Raw genomic sequence first — 23,823 nt, 5'->3', positions numbered from 1 at the left:
AGAGATACGGAGGTATGAAGGTTTAGGCGGTCTTGGGGTTGATGAAATCCTGATTTGGCCCTAGTACGCATGCGATGATCATTAATCGGGGCTGCTGTAGGAATAGCACGAGGGGGTAAGGTGGGTACTGGTGAGTCCAGCACAGCGGAAGAGTCGGACGAAGGAGTAGGGCTGGGTGGTGGAGTGGGAGCAGGGCTGGGTGGTGGAGTGAGAGGAGGGGTCGGGGGTGTTGGGGAGGGAGCAGGGGTCGAGGGTGTTGGGTACGTCTCGGGTGGGGTGAGTGTATGGTTGGGATTGGCTATGGTGGGTGTTAATGGTGGTGGTGATAAGTTGTGTTCGGCAGGTAGGGGAGTATATAGTTGAAAAGGACGGGGAGAGGGGGTGTTTGCGGAGCTAGGGGTGTTGGATGGTGTAGTAGTGCGTTGTGAGAAAGGAAAAATGTGCTCAGCAAACGTGACATGACGAGAGACATGAACGTGTCCGGTGTGAAGGTCGAGACAGCGATAGCCTTTGTGCTCGTCGGAGAAGCCGAAAAAAGCACATGGGATAGAGCGTGGTGACAATTTATTTGCAGAAGTGGTGTGGGCATTGGGAAAACAGAGACAGCCGAAAACACGAACCGCGGAGTAGTCGGGGTGGGAAAGAAAGAGGGAATAATAGGGAGTAGTGTTGGGTTTAGTTTTAGAAGGTCGAATATTTAGAAGGAAGGTGGCCATGTGTAGGGCTTCAGCCCAAAACTTAGGAGGCATAGATGATTGAATGAGGAGAGTGCGAACTATATCATTGAGGGTGCGAAGAGAGCGTTCTGCTTTACCATTTTGAGGGGAGGTGTAGGGACATGAGAACCTAAGCAGGATGCCATGTTGTAAGAAGAAAGTACGATTTTTAATGTTATCAAACTCGCGACCATTGTCACATTGGATAAAGCGAATTGGGAGGAAGAAATGAACAGACACATAGCGTTGAAAATTAAGGAAAAGAGAATGGACCTCGGATTTGTTGCGTAGAGGAAAAGTCCAGACAAAGTGGGTGAAATCATCTAGGATAACAAGGTAGTATTTAAAACCCGAAACACTTGCAATGGGAGAGGTCCATAAATCACAATGTATTAATTCAAAGGGATAAGTGCTACAAGAACTAGAGGAACTAAAGGGAAGACGCACATGTTTGCCTAATTGACAAGACACGCAAAACACAGAATTATGAGAGTCCCTATTACATGGTATGGTAAATTCACTAAGCATAGAAGCTAAGACGGCGGAGTTGGGATGGCCCAAGCGACGATGCCAGAGATCGACGGAGGCCAGCATGGATGTTAGAGGGGTGGCGGCAGGAACTCCATTAAGAGAATAAAGATCACCGGAGCTATTGAAGCGAGCGATCTCGGCTTTGGTCAGGTAATCCTTCACAGATGGACCAAAAGGGTCAAATTCAGCCGAAACTAGATTGTCGCAAGTAAATTGGCGAACAGAGATAAGATTTTTAATGAGGGCGGGTGCAACTAGAACATCGCGAAGTAAAAGAGGTTTGGTGGAAGAGGGAAGTTGAGCCTGACCAACACAATATATAGGAATAGATGATCCATCTCCAAGGATAATGGAAGGGAAAGGAGATTTAGTGCAAGAAGATAACCAATTACTAGATGCAGACATATGACTAGAGGCCCCTGAATCAAAGATCCAATCTGTACCTGAGTTTCCTTGTGCAGCAAAGTTATTCATGGCCTGGAGAAAGGCAGCTTGATCCCAGCTCGGCGTCGCAGGTGAGGGTGGCGTCGGAAGCAGTGCCGGCGGATACGATGGTGAAGGCAGTAGGGCCGGCTGGGGAGTGTAGTAGGCATTGGCCGGCTGTGGTGGGGCTGGCGTCGGGAGCAGGGCCGGCTGAGGTGTGTAGTAGGCGCCGCCATCGGTGCTGTAATGACCATAAGGAGCATACGTCGGGGCGGCGTGATAGGCATTGGCCGGCTGTCGGGGGTTGAGAACCCCGGGAGCACCAGTAGGCGGCCGAAGGCCGGGTTGCCAGGCACCTGAGTATGTCGGCGGAGCACCGAGGGTGGACGGAGCGGACCAGGGCATGGGCCATGCTTGAACAAGCCCCGTCCAAGGATCATGAGGAGGCCGCCATGCAACCGCAGATGGAGCACTGGTGGGTGGTGCGGGACTCGGTGCTGGTGATGTCGTAGCCGGAACCGAACGAGTCGGCGGCGGCCTGTAGATAGGGTTTTTGCCGCGGTAGTTCGGACTAGGACGCCAGCCTGGGGGCGGTTCAACAGATGACGATGCGGACGGCCCGGCGGCAGGAGCCGGCCTGGAAGGCGGCGCTGGTGTAGACGACAGAGGAGGACGAGCCGCAGCATGAAAGACCTTGGAGCGAGAGTCCTTGCGAGCTTGTGTTTCCGCCGCGAGTTGTAGCAAGGAACGTACTTCAGCGAAGGTAGGAGGGGGCCGTATCATCGGTATGAACGAGGCTTGCTTGTCAAAGTCTTCGCTGAGGCCGACGACGACGATATTGATTAGCTGTGAGTCGCTAACTGTATTGCCGAGTTCGCGGAGCTCATCGCCAATGGTCTTAACGCGCTGGCAGAACAGGTTCACCGGGGCGTCTCCTTGCACCATATTGCGAAGCTCGGTGTGGAGAGCGTTTTTCCGAGCGTCGGTGTTGCTTTGGAAGAGCTGACGGAGGGAGTGCCAGATGTTGGCAGCGGTGGCGCCGTCGTGATCGAGCATGTTGAAGATCTCGGTGGTGATGCGGGTGTAGAACCACTGGACGATCGCGAGGTCGTCTTTCAACCATTGCGGATCGTCGGGGCGGGGAAGACAGTTGGCGACGACATGCGAGCGCAGGTTGCAGCGGCCGAGGTGGAGATCGAAGAGATGTCTCCAATGGTAATAGTTGTGGGCGGCGAGATCAAGAACTATGGGGATGTAGGGGCTGACGTCGGAGATTGTGTCAGCAAGAGATATTGGTGCGGCGAGGATGGGTGCAGGGTAGTTTTGTGGAGCTATGGTGAGGGCCGAGAGAGAAGCGGCCGCGGCGTTGGCAGCCTTGGCGATGAGTGCGGCCCGGCGCTCGAAGTAGCCGGGCGGCGGCGGCGGCGGTGGCGTTGGCGGAGCCATACCCTAAACCCTGGGACCGGTATCTGATACCATGAAAGCTGAATAAAACTGTTGCTTATTATGATTTGGTGCGGCATACAAGAGTATATAAGAGGGTACAAACCGACTTGGGGTAGGGGTACAAAACTGACTTGGACTAGAAGTCGTATACCATAATGACTACTCTAACACCTTGTACGAACCGGGTGTGGAGTGGGTCGCCTTCGTTGTTCGCAGCGAGTGGCTGGCTGACGTTGTTGTATGTCTCATTTCTCTTCTTCTATAAAGCTAAGGTATGCAATTTGCGTACCTCGAAAAAAAATGCAGGCTAAACGAAAAGGCTGAACTCATCAAGTCTGAGCATGAGGACACCGCCAACAACGCGACTTTGGCATGGAGAGGGGCCAGGTGGTGATGTTTGCTTCAACGAGGAATAGCTATTTATAGTTTAATTTCAGTATCTTTTTATGTTTAGTGTGGAAGTATTATGTGTAAAAAATCACGGAGTTATCAAATCTAGTTTGAAATGGCTATTTGTGCAAACTTTTTTCTTTTGAGAACTTAGAATTTGGAAAAAGATGACTAGGTTTGAAAAGTCTATAACTCGTCAAAACTTGAGGGGTTAAGGGTTTTTTTTTTGTGAGTTGTTCATCTTTAGTAGAAGAGCTAGAGATGCTCCAAGACGTAGAGCCGTGACACGCTGACACGAGCCGAGTTTGCCAAGTGACAGTGATACCACTGACGGATACAACACCACTGCTGCCACGAGATAATTGTTTGTCAAAAGCAGATGGATGTATCATTTTTTGGATAGCTTTGCGTGATGCTAATCAATCTACTCCAGATTCTGCCTTCAGTAGCGAACTATCAGTAAGTACAAGATATCATGCATCTCAACAACCAGAATAAGATACCTAAGTTGGCTGCTCTTTCCAGATTTGTTGAATATTATAGTCGTGTGCTATCTAATGTGGAATGCACGAGTCATTAAAAATTCGGAGCTAGATCTCGAACAAGCCAGTAACACGGGGTGTTTACGGACTAGCATCCATCCCCGCAAGCATAATTTGCTAGCAGACCACTAAGCCGCATCACATCGCCACATAATGCCACTACAGATAGCCTGGCGAAAGTAATCGGTGATCAACAAAGTGTAGCTAGATCTTTGGGGCGATACGCGCGATGATTAGGATCACGGGTTCGGCTGAAAGTTAGCTCGATCAGTGGTAATAATTTCTGCGGAGAAGCTCGGTAGAGTATCTCGTACCAAACCACCGCCACTTGAAAAGCTCGGAAGATGCTCCACTTGTCAACTAAGTGAGTGGCATCCCAGATGTGCCTTACATGAAGAGGCTCGAGTTGAGCTAATCGGGATAACTAATGTACGGACGTCGCAGTAACGAGACCTGAGTACGTGACGCAGTCTCAATGAGGTCATACATACGTGCACCGCACAATTAGTAATGCTTCCGAAAAGTAGCAGGGCTTTCCCGCCTTTCGGTTCGTTCCCGACCTTTGAGATGTTCCGTTCGAGAGCACTGTCGTCTGTCGATCAAAAGCAGTTTACCCCGAAAGAGATGCTGAGTTGAGCAGCAGAATATGTTGTTAGGTTATATCCATTTTATCCTCAGTGACGACACATATGCATGCCAGCGGTAGATGCGCATGCATGCACCTCGCTGTGACTGTGCGGCCGACGACTCCTGTGGGCTGTGCGTAGGTCGGACGCCGGACCCGGGGGCGTCGTCGGGTTGCCCAGAGCCGTGCACGGTAGGCCGCTTGGCACGGACAAAAGAATGCCTGGGGCATTGGAGTCCGTCCATTGCATCGGCCACTCTCCGGCGTCCATAGTCGAAACACGGGCACGCGCAGCGTTCGACCGACTCTGGTGCGTGCGTGCATGCATGATGCCTGGCTGGCACCGCCTAGAAACTTGACCGGAGATTTTAGTGAGGTGGAACTAGAAGAACCGGAGTATATCCTGATCGTTTTTTCTTTTGTTTCTCGCATGCGCAGGTTTGGTCTTACATAACTTTCTACTTTCTTTTTTCCGTTTTATATAGCTTATCTTAAAAAAATAGGTTCCCTTTTTCATAAGTCTCAATTTGATTGTTGTCCATCACATGTTCAGATTTTAAGGAGCATTAAATCATTGCATGCAAGGATTAACAGAAAATTGATCAATACATGCATACATTACAATTATTGCATTGGTAAACATATTTTTTTAGAAAAACAAGCGCATTAATTAACGGTAACGATAACGCTCGAACGACAGTTTTCTGAGCTCCCGTCCCGAACGCCCTTGTTCCCGTTGGATCGAGTGCGCCAATCTTGGCGCACGATCCTCGCCACGTCATCGTCAGGGCATCGTTCGCGTCCAGCCGAAGTCACGTCGAACGATATTTTTACTTATCTGCTCGCCGCCGCCCCCCTCCTTTTCTTCCTGCCCCCTGTTCTCTTCTCACCCACTCATCCTCTTATCCCACCATCTCAGAGGTTCCTAATCCTCTCCACCGGCGAGCTCCAGCTCTCCACTCTCCATCGATTTAGGTCGTGCTGCGGCGGCGGCAGTCCGCGGATCCAGGCGACAGTCCGCGGATCCAGGCGTTTGATGCGGGCGGAGGCGGGATTTTGCTTGGGGCGGTGGTGGTGGACGGGTGTGGTCATGGCGAGCAGCAGGAGTGGTGGTGGTAGTAGAGGCTGCGAGCTGGTGGTGGCCACGGCTGCACGATGGCCGGGGGAGAAGTGCGCAGCGGCAAAGCTGGTGCCGACGAGCCATGGTGGCCGGTGCGTGATGGCAAGCACCACGGCGACGAGCAGCTTGGCGGCGAACTCGAAGGGGCAGCGAGATGATGCTTCCACGGTCTGCGGCCAACGGAGATGTTCAGCGCACTCCCCGTGGTGGGCGAGGAGGCCTCGTCCCTCCCGACCAGACCCACCGTGACGCCTGCATCCGCGCAGAGGAGACCAGCCGCCATCCCGGTGGTTGTGGCGGCGATGGCGGCGGCGGTGGCACGCCATGGTCCTTCGAGAGGGATTGCACGGCGCCGGAGGTTGCCGGGTATGACTGTACTGGTGGTGGTCGTGTCATCCGGGGGGCAAGGTATGTTGTTTGTTCTGGAGCTCATGGCAAGTCACAGATAATTATGCATTCTCCCTAAAAATGATGGCATTTTTTGTTTTGCAGGGATGGCAAGTTGATGTGCACCCATACTGCATTCTTGTCATGTTTTTGTTTGGGAAACAACAATATCTTGCCATGGCAAATTGATGCATTTTTTGACATGTGCAGTAGATGTGTTGGCAATTTTTAAGCCAATAGTTACTATGGTTAGTTCAATTTGTAGTTTCATTCAGTAGTAGAGTTGTCATGGCCATTTTGCCTCCTGTAGTATGCGGCGGTTGTCGCCCAACTTTTGCAGGTAAGAAATTTGGAGGCCCAATTTTCCAGCAATTTGTATTAGTAGCTCATGGCAATTTTCACTAGTAAAGTATATGATAAACATGAACTACATCTACCAGTTGAGTTGTCCAGTGTCACCAATTCATAAACACGGCAATTTTTTGCTCACATCTCTCGTGCCAACTAGGATGGTCAATCCCTGGTTATTTGTATGTTCATGAAAAACATATTTCTGTACTAAATTGCCATGAGATACAGGCCGGGGTTGGAGCTGTAGTGCCACTTCGTCAAGACCAACGGCCGCCGCGGCTTCCTCGTTGACATCCTCGCCCTGGTATAACCTACTCATGTGCTTTTCAAAATTACCAACATGGCATTGTTAAGATTTTTGTGCAAATCATGCTTTTTGACTGAACTGTGAGTGTTTGCGCTGAATCATGCTTGTTAAGAGGAGATTATCCTGTAAATTTTACTTTTCTTTGCCATGTCAATTTTTTTACTTTTAAGTTGCCATGGCAAATTTTTACCTTAATTGCCATGGCAACTTTACTTGTAAGTACATGGCAAATTTACTTGAACATACATGGCAAATTTTACTCTGTTTTGCCATGTCAAAAAATGTACTATTAACTTGCCATGGCAACTTTACTTGTAAGTAGATGGCAAATTTACTCGACATACATCGCAAATTTTACTCTTTTTTGCCATGTCAAAATTTTTATTATTAAGTTGCCATGGCTAATTTTTACCTTAATTTCCATGACATCTTTACTTGTAAGTACATGGAAAATTTACTTAACATACATAGCAAATTTTTACCATGGCCAAATTAACCTTTTTATTGCCATGGCAAAATTAGCTTTTTATTGCCATGACAATTTTTATTTAACATATGGAGCATGGCAAGTTTGACTTCTATTTTTTCCATGGCAAAAATACTTTGCATCGATGGCAAATTTTGTCCTTTTCCACCATTCATGGTAATTTAGAAAACATGGCAAATTTTGCATCTATTTTTTCCATTCTTGTTCTTTGCTTCTATTTGACTATGGTACATTTACTTTACAAAACATGGCAATTACTACTAAACAAAAGATTGTGCATTTTTGTTTCTGCTCAACATGATGACAATTTTTGATCCACATTTTTTGACTCTTCATTTATATAGTAAAAATAGCATACATATTTTTAATCTACATTTTCTTTCCATCATGGTAGAGATGAAAAATTGCCATGAACATTTATCTTTTTCGACATTTGCATTAAAAGATTTTTTTACCATGGAAAATTTTGCTTATAAAGATCATGGCAATTTTTTTGGCTTCAACCCATAGTGATTTTTTAGTAGTATCTTGTTCTTTATCTTATATATCTATCACGACAAAATTATTTTTGGACCATTTCAATTTTTGTTGAGTATGGCAAAATCCAACCTTTATTATTCACAGCCAGAAGTGGGCTTTCTTAGTCAAAATAGTTTTTGGGCAAACTGGGCTTTATTTTTCTTTTATTCAACGCAAAAAAGGCCTAGAGTGATGGTGTTCGGGCTGGGCGCTTCTCGTCCCGAACGGCATCGTTCGATCTATTGGCACCCCCGCACCAAACGACTCGTTCGGTCTGGGAGAGCCCCAGACCGAACGTTCGGCAGATATCGGCATCCATTAATTAAGTGCTTTTACAAACTACTACAAAAATTATTTCACAACTCATCAACTACCTTGGTTGGTGAGATTTTTGAATTGAGCCCTATAAATCGAAAAAGAGGTAGTATTTGCCAGCGTGTCTTTTGTGTTTGTGCGGTGATGATGCATCATAGCTATGCAAAGGATGGATATTTGCTCATCATGCTTTATTTTAAGCCAATAAAATTTATGTCTTGTCCAATAAAACATCCATACACACATGCACGTGGCGGTACGTAACTAGCTATAGTTCAATTCAATCATGTGCTGGAGCCAGCTACGTGCTCCTACGTGGATTCTGTTGATCTGGTTTACGCTTGGGACGGGCCACAGGCTGTGCGTTGAGCTTTCACGCGTGCTGGAACCTGGCTGCCTCGCGTCTCCTGCGGGGTTCGGATGATGGGAAAAAAGCGCATCGAGAAAGGCGGGGGCGCACCACTGCCACGGGCGCCGTCCTTCCCAAGCAACGCGAGCGAGCGGGAAAACTTTCAGCATATACTATACTCCTATACGTGCCCGACCAGCGCGCGGTGCCGGCCACATCACCAGTCATTGCTCCGTTATCCGTTTTGTCCTCTACTGCTGGGCTTCTCACCAACGGGAGGTCCAGTCGCTTTCGCCAATCACCCCCTGTCCGTCCTCGCGACCTGCTGAAGACACACGAGTCAGAGTGCCGGCGTTCATACTCTGAACCTCGGCACGAAGCAAACGATCGAGCAGTGGTCAGTGGATTCGAGTGCGTGCATGGATGACGCCTGGCTGGATGGAAGCTGGCTGGCACCCTCGCGCAAATACAATTTTAGAATTAAGATTATTTTGGGACGGAGGGAGTAGGCGTTGTAGCCGCACGGTGGTACGTACTCGCTGTGATAGTAGTTCATCAAGTTTATGCACGGGCCACGAGCGAGCTGTGCGTTGAGCTTTGCCGCGTGCTGGAGCCTCGCTGCCTCCCGTCTCCTACCGGAATTGAACCACCCTGCACCGGGTGGCCCTCACCTCCACCGACCTCTCCATGTAGTGAGAACGCGCGCGAGCGTGCGTACATGCATCCCCACCACGGCACACTCGCTCCTCGCCACTCCACCACCTGGCACCTGCCCCCGGCCCGGCCGCGGCTTGGCACTCGAGTTCGAGTAAAACAAGAGAGTACCACCACGGCCTTGACTGCCTGACCGCCTCCAGTCCACACTCCCAAGTCCTCCTCCGCTTCTCCTCCTCATCCATCCGGCCGTGACCGGTTGGTGCAGTGGGCTCCGGCACGTACCCGCCCCTTCGGCTCTTTCCCGGCCCGTCCATTCCCTCCTTGGCGACCCCATTTGTTTCCTCAAAAAAAAAAAATGGCGACCCCATTTGCTTGGCTATTTATACCCCTACCAGCTGGTGCCAATTCCGTCCTCAATGCACACAAACTCCTTCCTCATCACCAAGCCACCGGGTCAGAGACAGCGCGGCCGCAGAGAGCGAGCAAGCAGCTAGTACACCTCTGCTGCAAGTCCGCAATGTCGGCTAGCAGCCGCGCTCCGGCCAACCGCTGCGTCTGCAAGACGCCGTCGGGGAACCCGCTGCCGCGGCGGGGCCAGGTCAAGGAGAGCATCGCCAAGCACATCGCGGCGGCCGCCGTGGCCACGGCGTCGGCGCTCGTCTGCGACGCGGGCGGCAAGAAAGGCGGGGCCGCCAAACCGCCCGCCGCGCCCGCCGGCGCCAACAAAAAGAAATGAGAAGCCGATCGCCGCAGCAAAGTGTCATTGCTTGTCCGAGTGTCCGACAACCCTATATGGTATGCTTGCACACCACCTAGCAAGCGCGCTGGTTCATGTGCCAGCTCTACTACTTTTGTTAAGGTTTGTTCGTGTTCGTGTAGTGATCACCACCTTGACGGGACGTCTATCGCTGTCTCGTGCGTGCATGCGAGGATAACTTTCACTTCCTCGCGGCACTCGTCTTGTTGTTCTGCTATGTTTTGTTCTTGTTGTTTCGTCGTCAGGGATGTACGTACTAGGGAGAGGTGGGGAAGTATTATCGCCTGATCTTCCTTGTTATATGTAATGTGTGTGTACTGCATATACAGTGCTAGTGTGGATTAAGTGTTTTGGGTGGTTCCCCTGATCTCCCGAATCAAAACATGCATGCATGATCTTGCTGTTTGGGGTGAATTTGTCAGGTATTGACGCCATGGCACATCACATAGGATAGATTATAGTGTCTACTTGCGACAGGCTGCTGTTACTACTTCTGTAAAGAAGTTATCCATGCCAACACATAAAGAACTTGGGGAAAGGTATGGGGGTTGTTAAGAAAGATTTCGGAGTGTAAAACATGAGTTGACCCATCGTGTTGACGAAAAGTGGGAAACGATACGTTGGCGCCCAAGCTTATACGTTTATAATTAGCTGTCGGTCCACATGTGTTTCAAGTTCAACATAATTTATATCTTCCGATCCGAATATTACAAGCCAAAACGAGATCTCACCCCTGGCCGAAAGTAACCCAAACTACTTCTTTTTTTTGAAGTGAGTAACCCAAACTACTAGTACCTCGAAGCGAGCCACCGGGCCACGCCATCGATCAATATCGCTGGAAAGTCTGGAATCACCTGTGTGCTCTCGGTGACAACTGACAATGGCCGATGTACTCACTCACTCGTCAAAAGTGTACTCGACAAAAGTAGAACCAGGGAGAATGCATCTGCCACTCTGCGTGGGACTTTTTGTGGATGCTGCTACTCGTTTTGCTCGTAGGACCTGTGGGGCAAATTTGACCTATAGACGAAATCAAATCACAGAATGAACTATCCATGAAACTATTTCACGCGGCTGACCTTTTTGTGTGACGCCCGACACGAAGGCGCCACACTACACTATGCAGCGCCTCACAGATAGGCGCTACACGGCCAGCGTCGCACCCGTGTGATCAGAAAATTACTAAGTCAGTGTGCAGCGCCTGAGAGCTAGGCGACACACTATACAGTGTAGCGCCTAGCTCCTAGGCGTTGCACTAGTGCAGCGCCTAGCTCCCAGGCGTTGCACTAGTGCAGCGCCTCAGAGTTAGGCGCCACGGGTCAGCCGCGTGAAATAGTTTCATGGACAGTTCATTCTGTGATTTGATTTCGTTTATAGGTCAAATTTGTCAAATTTGCCGACCTGTGACGATAGGGGCGGCGTTGCTTCGTAGCATTGGCCGGGTGGTATGGGCTTTGGACGAGAGTCACGAGACGATCTCGAGGCAGCAAGCTGCGAAGATGTTGCATTCTGAACTTGCCGACGTCTGAGCAATCCCTTGTTCTTCAATACGCCACACTAACGTATCCCATCATGCTGTTACATAAGATGTCGGCTAGAATTACTGGTTGGAGAGGAAAACTTCTTTCATGTGAAGCTAAGCTGGTGTTGATCAAATCTTGTCTAGTTTTTTTTTTTTTGCGAGAAAACTGACAATCTATTCGCAACTGTCATGGTATTGCCAAGACCATCAGAGCATCTCCAACAGGCGCGCGGTTGCGTGGCGTGCTAATTTTTTTCAGCGCCGAAACAACTTTTTTAGCGCGCAAGAGGGTGTTTGCTTTACCAAGTGCTGCAAAATTTAGCGTGCCGCTATAGCTCCAGCAGGTGCTGCAAAATCCAGCGCGCACGAGGAGCCGGTGCTTGAAAAAAAATATGAAACAACACATAGTTCAAATTCATAGCATAAATTCAAGCCCCACACCACAAGCTAGTCCATTCGATGCAAATAAAAGTTGATAAAACGATGCTACGATGCAAATATAACTAGATAAATGCGTTGACGTAAACTACTCGTCCTCCTCGGTGGTGTAGTCCAACGACGTAAACGCGTCGACCCACCGAGGATCATCCTGGTCCCAGATCGACGCAGGTCCCAGCTCACACTGGGCTTCCGCCAGTGCCTTCCGGGCATGCTTGACCGCCTGACGCGCAGCTTGCTTCGCCCTCCTTTGCGCCCAGAACTCGTTCTCGGCGACAACATCTTGCGGAAAGCGCTTGCGCCACACAGCAATTGCGTGCTCATCCGCCTCGGCAATGAGGAGGCGGCGCTCCCGCCTCCGTTGGACACGGCGATCCCCCTCGGTGACTAGTCGCGGGGGAGGCGCGAATTCCTGCGCCTGCTCACGTGTCCGCACGTCGGAGAAGTTAATATGCGCCCGTGGCCTCCCGAGGCGCGATGCCGCTGCGTCGTACGCGCGGGCGGCCTCGTGGGCGGTCTCGAAGGTTCCGAGCCCAAGACGTGTATCGCCAGAGCGGATCTCCGCGTAATACACGCCGGAGGGGCGGAGGCGGACGCCGCGGAAATCCCGAGCTTCTCCGAGGCGCGGCGGCATGGCAGGGCGCTGGAAAAGACAGGGGGAGAAGGTGCAGCGGCGGCGAGACGCTGGAAGAGGCTGGGGAGAAGGCGCGGCGGCGGGAGGGGGGCACCGGAAGAGGCGAGGAAGAAGGTGCGGGGGAGGAAAAGGGTGGCGGTTGGCGGGCGCCCGCACCCGGCTTTTATCCAGCGCGTTGGACGCCGCGCGCCATTTTTTTTTTGCTTGCCGAACTTTCACGCGCCTGCTGGAGTGCGCCAAACGGCCTCTCGCGAGCCAAATAGCCCTTTTTCAGCGCGTGCTTAGCTAACGCGTCTGTTGGAGATGCTCTTAGAAATTAAAATTACATCCATATTACCATCAAATCTTGTCTAGACCGTTTGCATCTATATGTTATCCTTTTTAAATTCCCTAAATAAGTTTTAAATTTATTTATTTTCAAAATAAAGGCAAAAGTTTTGTCTCATTTACTAATTAAGAAGAAGAGAGTTGCCAATTAGTACACAGAAAACCGGATGAAAATTGTGACGGGCTTTAAATTTGATCGAAACTCAAACAGCTCATTGTTTGGAGTGAACCTGATGGGGATAAAAGAAATCCACTTGGCAAATTTGTCATCACTGTGCATGAGAAAATAATTTGGTGGGGTGGGGTGGCCGGGTGGGTGCTCCCAATCTGCAAGATCTGAATGTTTGTCTTCTAGGCTCATGGCTAAAGGTTCAGTTCATTAGGGACGCTTCCAAGATACCCCTTCCCTCCTCAATTAGTGTGATAGTGAGAGCCAAGAATGAGAAGTGACTCTAATCCCACTCACTACAGAGCAAATACTAACCCACGTGTGACTCCAAATAAAGCGAGCCAACTTGTTCCCGGACCCCAGCAGAGATGGCCAGTTTATTAATGAAGAAGAACGCGGCGCAATCTAGCAGAACGTGCCTGAAAACTTGGGCAGCCTCGTGGTGCCGGTCGCCAGGAACAGCTTCAGGAGATGAGATGGCCAGCCAGGCCGAGCAGCAGCTTCTCGACCAATTTAGCTATAAGTGTGGTGTGGGTGCTTGATATCTATACATAGGGATTGTGTGCAAGTTGAAGCAGAGTGGTTTTTTCGTAAAAAAATGCTTTCGCCCCGCTTTATATATAGAGCCACGATCAACAACTTCGGATACAAACGCACGCCATCACAACACATGCACACATCCAAGACAGGATACGTAGGCGCTGAGCGCAGCAACACCACCCCTAACTACGAAGAGATGAAGCCGCATACGATGAACCGTGGGCTCCAAAACGGCGCTTTCAGGAAGGATACGACACCGGAACGCCGCCACCGCCCGACCCGAGAGTCAGAGTTTCCTCTGAAGCAACACAACGGGCAATGAGAGCCGTGACGACGCCTTTAAAAAGGGAACGAGCTTTTCAAGGGTGCAATAGAACGCCCAGCATGCACCGGCCGGCAGCCAACTCTACTACTACTTCTGTTAAAAGGTTTGTTCGTGTAGTGATCACCACCTTTACGTGACGTCTATTTCTGTCTCGTGCGTGCATGCGAGGATAGGTTTCACTTCCTCGCGGCACTTGTCTGTTTGTAGCAGGGGGGTCAGCTATGTTTTGTGTTCTTCCGTCGTCAGGGATGTACTCGTAGAGGTCGGCAAGTATTATCGCCTGATCTTTCCTGTTATATGTAATGTGTACCTACTGCATATACGGTGCTAGTGTGGATTAAGTGTTTTGGTGGTTGCCCTGATCTTCTTAATCAAAGCATGCATGATCTTAAATGTTTGGCGTGAATTTGTCAGCTATGGACGCCATGGCACATCGGACAGAAAGTTGCAGCGTCTACTTGCGACAGGCTGCCGTTACTACTTCTGTAAAGAAGTTATCCATGCGACCACATAAAAGACTTAGGAAAGGTATGGGGGTTGTTATGAAAGATGTAGTGAAAGGTAGGGAGTATAAAACATGGGTTGACCTACGTGTTGACGAAAAGCACAAATGATCGATGCATTGGCGCTCAAAGCTTTACGTTACTAATTCGCTCTCGGTCCTCAATTGTTTCAACATAGTAGTTTATACTGTGCGAACTAGCGGAACGTCTTGCCTTCTCAGGCCGACGGCTTCGTGTTATATAGATGGGGCGCACCTCCCATAACAGCGCATACATTGGTTGAGATTACATTCTTGGAGATAAAGAAAGGAGGTAGAGATAAGAGGGTACATGAGATAAACATTATACTCTAACTACCTAACCAACTCCTATGATGCGCCTCATGAAGATATACGCCGGTCATGTAGATATTGATGTGTTTAACACCCTCCCTTAATCACAACTCCATTAAGTTGAGATTATACTTGAAGTTTTCAAAACTCTTGACCGGCAATGCCTTTGTGAATGCAATTTGATCACTGGAATGCACAAAATGAATGTCAAGTTGTTTGTGAGCCACCCTCTCTCTGACAAAATGAAAATCTATTTCAATGTGTTTGGTCCTGGCATGAAACACTGGATTAGCTGAGAGATAGGTGGCACCAAGGTTATCACACCACAAACATGGAGCTTGTTTACTTTTTATACCAAGTTTCTTGAGCATGGATTGAACCCATATGATTTCAGCCGTGGCATTTGCCAACGCTTTATATTCTGCCTCTGTACGTACTAGATCTGGAGACTGTAGCTTGCTTGCGAGCACACCATGAAATTAAGTTGGGTCCAAAGAAAATAGCAAAGCCACCAGTAGAGCGTCTATCATCAAGACAGCCTGCCCAATCAGAATCAGAGAATACACTGACAAGTGTAGAGGATGACTTGCTAAAATTGAGACCCATGCTTAATGTGTTTTTGACATATCTAACTATCCGTTTGGCAGCAGTCAAATGAACAGTAGTAGGTGCATGAAGGAACTGACATACTTTGTTGACAGCAAAAAAAATATTAGGCCTAGTAAGAGTAAGATATTGAAGAGCTCCTACCAAGCTTCTGTATTTTGTGCTATCCTCTTGAGTCAAGAGAGTCCCTTGTGTGAGAGATAACTTTTCTGAGCTGGATAGTGGAGTAGGTGTAGGTTTACAACCCTGTAGACCAGCTTTTCTTACCAAGTCAACTGCATACTTTTCTTGGAAAAGATGAAGTCCATCCTTGTGCCTCTTTACTTCAATCCCAAGAAAATAATGCAAGTCTCCAAGATCCTTCAAGGCAAAGTCTGCACTCAAATCTTTTAACAACCCTATGATAGCTTCATCAGATGAACTTGTCACAATAATATCATCAACATATATCAAGACAAATATGCATGTATTGAACTTGTTGTAGATGAACAGAAAGGTGTCAGACTTTGAAGGGACAAAACCAAGTGTTTGCATTTTGTGACAGAGACGGGAGTACCATGCTCTTTGTGCCTGTTTCAAACCATAAAGTGCTTTGTCCAACTTGCAGACATGAGAGGGTGCACTTTTACTTATGAACCCAAGAGGTTGTTTCATATATACCTCCTCTTCCAGAACACCATGAAGAAACGCGTTCTGAACATCAAGTTGCCTGAGACTCCATCCCCTGGAAACGGCAATAGACAAAACAAGACGAATAGTGGCAGCTTTAACAACTGGACTAAATGTGTCCTCGTAATCTATGCCATACCATTGTTTAAAACCCTTTGCAACGAGCCTAGCTTTGTAGCGATCAATAGTTCCATCAGATTTCCTCTTTATTTTGAATACCCACTTGCAATCACTTAAATTTTTACCTTGCTGTGGGGGAACCAAATGCCAGGTTTTATTTTTCTTGAGTGCCATGTATTCTTCATTCATAGCATTTTTCCATCTTTCATCACCAAGTGCTTCCTGAAGCGTTTGGGGTTCACCTGTAGAACAGACCATACCGTATTTGGTTATGTGTTTATAATTAACAGGATGTACTACCCCATGTTGTAGTCGTGTACGTCATGACGGTGCAGCATCGGGATCCTCGGCCACAGAAAATCCCGAAGCAGAAGCTCCTGTAGCAGAATCTGCTCCCGTCGGATCTTCTATGGCAGTTTGATCAGGTGCAGCATGTTCTGTAGGCGCAGAAGATCCCGGGTCCTCATCATTGGTGGATGATGGCGGATCAGCCTCGAGGCGGACGCCAGTCTTCGGCGCGCGCGTGGGGGCACAGGAGTCCGCGTCCGGTCCCGCAGCAGATCCGGACCCCGTGTCAGGTCAGCGAATCTGGTCGCGCCGCTTGTACGTGACCGGCTGGTCACGGAAGCGCGCGCCGTCCTGGCGAACCACATGCTGCCGCGTGTCGGACGGGCGTTGGCGCGGAGAGGCGCCTGGGCCGCCACCAGTTGGAGCGTGACGCGCGGCGTGCGCTGGGCTGGGGACAGCCACACGACCGGCTGGCGCTGTCGCCTGCGCGTTTGGCGCGTCTGCCGGCACCGATCCCAAGGGGGATCGACTGAACTGCTGCTGCGGAGCCAATCCCGAGGAGGATTTGCCTCCTGGATGCGGACACATGCGATATGGAACTGCCGGCGCGTTTTTTTCACTGATTTCTTCATTATTTTCGCTGTTATCTCCTGGAACATCATCAGAAAACTCATGCACATCATTAGTAGCAGGATTAGTCAACAGTTGATTATCATAATTCGGACCCCCTTGATCAATGGTGGTAAGATGAGTAGGTATGAGGAGAATTTCTTCTCGGAGGCGAGCACCGGCATTTGGGTGTAGGGTGACGAAAGGAAATTTTGTTTCGTCAAAAACGACATCACGGGATATATAGACACGGCCAGTGGATATATCTAAACACTTGACACCTTTGTGTTGAGGGCAATACCCTAGAAAAGCACATTGTTTTGAGTGAAGCATGAGTTTTCTTTTGTTGTATGGGCGAAGATTGGGCCAACAAGCACACCCAAACACGCGAAGAGATTTATAGTCTGGTTTGGTGTGAAGAAGTCTTTCTACTGGAGTTTGATTATTGATGACTCGACTAGGAAGCATATTAATGATATGAACAGCAGTAAGAAAGGCCTCATCCCAAAACTTGAGGGGCATGGAGGCTCCTGCCAGGAGAGCTAGCCCGACCTCAACTATGTGTCTGTGCTTCCGTTCAGCGGAGCCATTGTGTTGATGGGCATGAGGGCATGAGACATGGTGTGATATGCCAAGTGTTTGGAAGAAGGAGTTGAGTTTTTCATACCCCCCCCCCCCCCCCCGCCCGGTCCGATTGGACTGCAATAATTTTGCTATCAAATTTTCGTTCAACCAAGGCTTGAAAGTTTTGAAAAACTTGAAAGACATCATATCTCTTTTTGAGAAGGTAAATCCACACAAATTTGCTATAGTCATCTATAAAGCTTACATAATACTCATGTCTACCAACAGAAGTGGGAGCAGGACCCCACACATCAGAAAAGATCAATTGAAGTGGTTTGGTAGAGACACTAGTAGATACTGGATGCGGTAATTGATGACTTTTAGCACATTGACAAGAATCACAAATAGTTTCGACATTTCGCTCACCAACAAATGGGAGTTTATTTTTCCTAAGCAATCTTTCAACTAAAGAAAAAGCAGCATGCCCTAATAGATCGTGCCACCGTGTTGACGAAACTTTGACAACACCATTGGCTTGTTTATTGAGTCTCCTAAGCTCCGGAATCAACGGGTAAAGCCCCCGAACACATCTACCTCGATAGAGAACCTTCTTCGTGGCCTGGTCCTTGATCAAAAAGAAATAAGGATGAAATTCGAGGAAAACATGATTATCAAGGGCAATTCTATGAACAGAGAGGAGACTTTTAGCAGCACTGGGGACATGCAAAATTTTCTTGAGATGAATTGGACGGTGAGGGGTACGAAAAGTAGAATGACCAATGTGACAAATCTGCATACCTTCTCCACTTGTCGTGTGGATGTGATCTTTTCCACGGTACTTGTCTTTCATCGTGACCTTCTCAAGCTCATTGGTGATGTGATTGGTGGCGCCGCTATCAACGTACCAATTTGTGTCGATGCCGTAGGATCCATCAGCCGCGGCAGCCACTTTTTCTTCATCTTGGGAGTCCTCGTCATCTTCATCATAACGATACCAGCAATCCTTCGCGGTGTGCCCTGGCTTACCGCAAATTTGGCAGCGAGGCATCTTTGGTCGGGCCCGAGGTGGACCGCCGCCACGACGACCGCGGGATGCACCAGAGCGGCTGTTGCCGCCGCCACTGTTTCCGCCACCACCGTGTCCTCCAGATCGCCCCTTGGCGCGAGAAGAGCCACGGCCACGTGATCCACCACCACGGCCACGCACCGCGGCGTTGGCAGAGGAGCGGAAGCCGCCGGTGCCCGAGTGATTAAACTGGGCCATGCGCTGGTCGAAGTTGCTGAGCATGGCGTAGAGCTCGTCGAGGGAGACCGGCGTGACGCGTGCGTCGAGGGCGGAGACGAGGGGCTGGTAGTCGACGTCGAGGCCGTGGATGATGTAGGAGATGAGTTCGTCGTCTTGGATGGCCTTCCCTGCAGCGGCAAGCTCGTCGGCGAGGCCACGGAGAGAGGCGAAGTAGGCGGCAACCGTCTGGTTGCCCTTCTGCGTGTTGATGAGCGCCGTCTTGATGTTATTCACGCGGCTCATGGACTGCGAGGAAAACATACCTGCCACCGCTGTCCGGAGCGTGTGCGCCGTGGTCACCGTGGTCACCACGATCAGTACCTCCTTGGAGAGGGTGCTGAGCAGGTAGCCCAACACCTGTTGATCCTCCCGGACCCAGATTGGGTGGAGAGGGTTGGGCTCAGCGCTTTCTTTGCCATCCTTGTCCTTGGTGACATGAAGTCTGGCCGGCTCCGGTGTGGTGCCGTCGACGTAGCCGAAGACGCCGGCGCCGCGCAGATGGGGAGTGACCTGCGTGCGCCACAGCACGTAGTTTGTGCGTGTTAGCTTCTCGGTGACTTGCCCATTGAGGGTGGTCTGGGAAGCACCGGAGGAGGAGGAGGAAGACATGGCTAGGCTCGGTAGATGGGATCTCAGTAGATGGGAAGAGATGGGGCTCTGATTACCATGTGCGAACTAGCGGAACGTCTTGCCTTCTCAGGCCGACGGCTTCGTGTTATATAGATGGGGCGCACCTCCCATAACAGCGCATACATTGGTTGAGATTGCATTCTTGGAGATAAAGAAAGGAGGTAGAGATAAGAGGTACATGAGATAAACATTATACTCTAACTACCTAACCAACTCCTATGATGCGTCTCATGAAGATATACGCCGGTCATGTAGATATTGATGTGTTTAACATATACCTCTCGATCCGAATATAACAAGCCCAAAACAAGATCTCACCCGTGGCCACCTTAATCCAATCACAGTTTGACACCTCAAATCCATCCCGTAATAAGCCCGTGAAGGTCCGTCGATGTAGCATTGCTCGGCTGAAAGTAACCCCAAACAACTAGCAAAAGTGCTACACCGACGGACGTTTATAGAAATTTTACGGAGCCTTTTAAAACTGGAATCGCCTCTGCCTACTTAGTGTCAACCGACAATGGCCGATGTACTCATTCCCTCATCAAAAGTATACCCGACAAAAGTAGAGGAGCCAGGGAGAATGCATCCCTGGATTATATCAAAGTTAGCCATGGAATGGCTAGTACAATTGCCACTACAACAACGCATATGAGTAATAATAGAGTTACATTCCCCCATACTTTCCTTGATCTCTCTGATCATGAATAAACATTTTGATAAGTTGCTTTCTTCGCTATTCACCATAGCCACAACCTCCAGACTTTCCGATTCTATGTCAATGGGTAAGCGACTCCATTGCAAAGCCAAGGAGATCACCTGCTGAAGAGCAAAAATTTCCGATTTCAATATATCATGGCAACCAGAAAGGTATCTGCAGCAGCTAAAGATTATAGCGCCGTGATGGCCCCTGAGGACCATACCAGCACCTGCAACTCCATTCAGCACTGACCCATCTGTATTGAGCTTCACACACCCTTGGGTTCGTGGCAACCAGGGGCTATTCACAACAACTGTGTTGTTATGGTACGTGGGCTGTACCAGAGGAAAGCAAGGGCTGGCAACCAGTTTGCCCTTCACACAGTATGCATTAAGGTGGGTCGGTGCTGAATGGAGTTAGCTAGACAAGAATCTGACCGAAACAACAATAAGAGGGGCCGGTTTAGCATGCAGCATTTCATTCCTAGCAATGCCATAATCTCCAGAAAAGCATCAACCGACGAACTCGTATAGGTTCATTCCTAACATGCCTAGGACTTAAGTTACAGTTGCTACGTGACGATCTTGAGACAGCAAGTTGCAAAGATGATTTGAGTAAGCCCTGGTTCTCCAAGATACGCCACATTAACGTATCCCGTCATGTGTAACCAAGGATGCTCGGACAAATCATTGAGTAAATAAAAATAAGAAAAAGAATGAACAAAAAAGAACATCAACAGATATGTGCTGATTCTTGATGCACACACACACCCTAAGGTTATCTAAGATCCACAAATTTTCTTAAAGGGGATAAAAAATACCACAATCCCAGTCACCATATATAAATAGGTTAGTTCAGGTCCGGTCCGCACCAAAGTTTTCCTTATAGGTTTTGCACAAGGCTAGAAAAACCTTGGTGCTGTTATTCACAAGCAACAAAATAACTCCCACAAAGACAACAAGGCAACACAAGGAAACATCAATTGTCATGTGATATCAACACTGGGCATCATCAGTTAATCATCGCTCCCACAAGATAGATGATGATCATATGTAGTCACTTGAAACTTATGTCCACTTGCATCTATGCTCCATCCTTTTGTATCTAATAAATAAAGCAAGTAGGCTGATTTGGAGCCCAAAAATGGAGTACGACTTCTCAATGACCTCCCTGTTGAAGATGATGTCGCCTCGCCTGGTTAATCTTTGGTAGAAGAGCTAGAGAAGCTCCAACAACCTGCTGATGTAGAGCCGCGACACACTGACACGAGTCGGGTTTGCCAAGTGACAGCGATACCATTGACGGATACAGTAGCACTGCTTTTTCGATAAAGGGCAATTTTATTATCCTAAAATGTAGCATCAAGCGAATACAAAGCATTATGAGTAACACCTGACCTCTGCATAACTAGGATGCACACAGCCAAATTCGAAAGTCCGACAAAAATTCATCAAATAAAAAGCGACAAATCGGCAACAGTAGAGTCCTATATACCGACACTATGCCTGTGTCGAAGGAGGTTGTGGATCGATCCGAAGGTTATGCTGCCAGCCATGTCGGGAAAAAACCTCCATAGCCACCTGCTCCAATCGCGTACACACCGCCTTGGACAGCAGTTGGTACTCCGGTCGTTGTAGAATAGACCACGTACGTAGCGAGTGCGTACACCGGAAAATAACCTGCAAAGGAGAAGCATTCTTTTCATTGAAAATCAAATCATTTCTATATAGCCAAAGCAACCAAATTAAGGCATACGCTCCAACCCTTATTAGCATTTTAAAACTATTTGGAATACCGTCCAACCAATGACCAAAAATATTGGCAACACTTGTGGATGAATGCAAATTTGACACTATTTGAATGACTGGCCACGTAGAATGTGCAAACTTGCATTGAAAAAAGAGGTGTTTGATTGTCTCGTCATGAGTACAAAAAACAACTCTTCTTACTCCCTTGCCAGTTGCGTCGTGCAAGGTTGTCTTTAGTTAACACAACTGCCCTACGAAGATACCACATGAAAATTTTCACTGTCTTTAGTGGAATCTTGGACTTCCAAATTTTTTTGTTATTACTGACTGGTACCTCAGAATGTGTGAGCGCACGGTACATAGAGTCTACAGTGAAAAACCCAGATGTCGTAAGGTTCCAGCGAAACACATCCCGGCCTTGTGTCATGTTAACTGTTTGTCAAGTAGATCGATGTAGCTGCCACGAGATAACTGTTTGTCAAGTAGATCGTTGTATCGTTTTTTCGATGGCTTTTCGTGATGCTAATCAATCTACTCCAGATTCCACCTTCAGCTACGAAACATCAGTAAGTACGAGATATCATGCATCCCAACAACCAAGAATAAGATCTCGAAGTTGCTCCACATTTAATAATAGCCATGCTATCAAATGTGGATCGCATGAGTCATAAAAAATTGGGAACTACTCCCTCCGTCTCATAATATAAGAGCATTTTTTACACTACACTAGTGGCAAAAACGTTTTTATATTATGGGACAGAGGGAGTAGATCCTAAACAGGCCACTAACACGGGGGCGTTTAAGGCCTGGCTAGCATCCCCGCAAGGATAATTTGTTAGCGGACACTAAGCCGCATCACATCGCCGCATAGGAATACCACTACAGATAACCTGGCGAAAGTAACCGGCGATTAGTGAAGTGTAGCTAGATCTTTGGGGCGATACGGGTGATGATCAGGATCACGAGTTAGGCTGAAAGTTAGCTCGAGCAACGGTAATGATGATAATAATGCTGCGTGATCCGCAGAGAAGCTCGGTATCTCGTACCAAATTACCGCCCCTTCAAAAGCTCGAAAGATGCTCCACTTGTCAATCACTGTAAAGTGGCATCTCAGATGTGCCCCTTACGTGTAGACATTACATAACGAGACAACTGGCTGAAGATGACAGAGAATTATCTGAAAGCTAACTTGTAGTCCAGTCCAGACATATGCATGATTCATTCAGCCACACATTTTTGACATTGCGTCCGACATACCCAGACGCATGTATAGACCGGCATTCGCCATGATCAACTCAACCGTGGCCGATCAAATGGTAACACCATCGTAGATATCCTAGCCTGACTGTTCAGAATCTCTGAACAGGAGAAAAAGGAGTTCAGAACTCGCCGGAGAAAAAAAGCAACTTAAAATTTGTGCATTCCTTAAGCAACTCCCAGTAAGACGACGGCACGGCAACGTGAGTAGGTGACGCGGCCTCGATGAGCTCACACATGCGTGCGCCACACAATTAATATTGCTGCCGAAAAGTAGCAGGGCTTTCCCGCCTTTCGGTTCGTTCCCGGTCTTTCAGATGCTCCGACTAATGTCTAATGTGGATCGATCAAAGACAGATTTACCCGGAAAGAGATGCTAAGTCGAGCAGGAGGATGCCAGGATGTAATTATGTACTTCCTATGTTCCTAAATATAAGTCTTTTTAGAGATTCCACTACAAACTACATACGGATGTATATAGACATATTTTAGAGTGTAGATTCACTCATTTTACCCCGTATGTAGTCCATAGTGAAATATCTAAAAAGACTTATATTTAGGAACAGAGGGAGTATGTATGTGCACTCCGGTTCTTGTGGCTCCACTTTACCAAAATCATACTAATATATTACTAG

The 23,823-nt window shown here is 48.4% G+C and overlaps 2 protein-coding genes across 2 annotated transcripts; one reads left to right on the top strand and one right to left on the bottom strand.

Moving 5' to 3' along the window:
* Window positions 1–9,226: 9,226 nt before the first annotated feature.
* Window positions 9,227–13,183, top strand: LOC123497728 (uncharacterized). The gene is made up of 3 exons (XM_045234443.2): window positions 9,227–9,899; window positions 12,464–12,654; window positions 13,055–13,183. The coding sequence occupies exons 1-3, from the start codon at window positions 9,521–9,523 to the stop codon at window positions 13,181–13,183; spliced, it is 699 nt and encodes a 232-aa protein (XP_045090378.2). The 5' UTR covers window positions 9,227–9,520.
* Window positions 13,184–13,476: 293 nt separating this feature from the next.
* Window positions 13,477–19,462, bottom strand: LOC141043031 (uncharacterized). Its single transcript, XM_073511948.1, has 5 exons — window positions 18,367–19,462; window positions 16,127–16,349; window positions 15,979–16,042; window positions 15,586–15,888; window positions 13,477–13,557 (listed from the first exon to the last, which is right to left on the bottom strand). The coding sequence occupies exons 1-5, from the start codon at window positions 19,460–19,462 to the stop codon at window positions 13,477–13,479; spliced, it is 1,767 nt and encodes a 588-aa protein (XP_073368049.1).
* Window positions 19,463–23,823: the final 4,361 nt, after the last annotated feature.

This window comes from Aegilops tauschii, chromosome 3, assembly GCF_002575655.3.
Source record: "Aegilops tauschii subsp. strangulata cultivar AL8/78 chromosome 3, Aet v6.0, whole genome shotgun sequence".
Taxonomy (NCBI): Eukaryota; Viridiplantae; Streptophyta; class Magnoliopsida; order Poales; family Poaceae; genus Aegilops; species Aegilops tauschii.
Note: the sequence above shows the minus strand (reverse complement) of the source record. Positions and strands in the feature narration are given on the sequence as shown.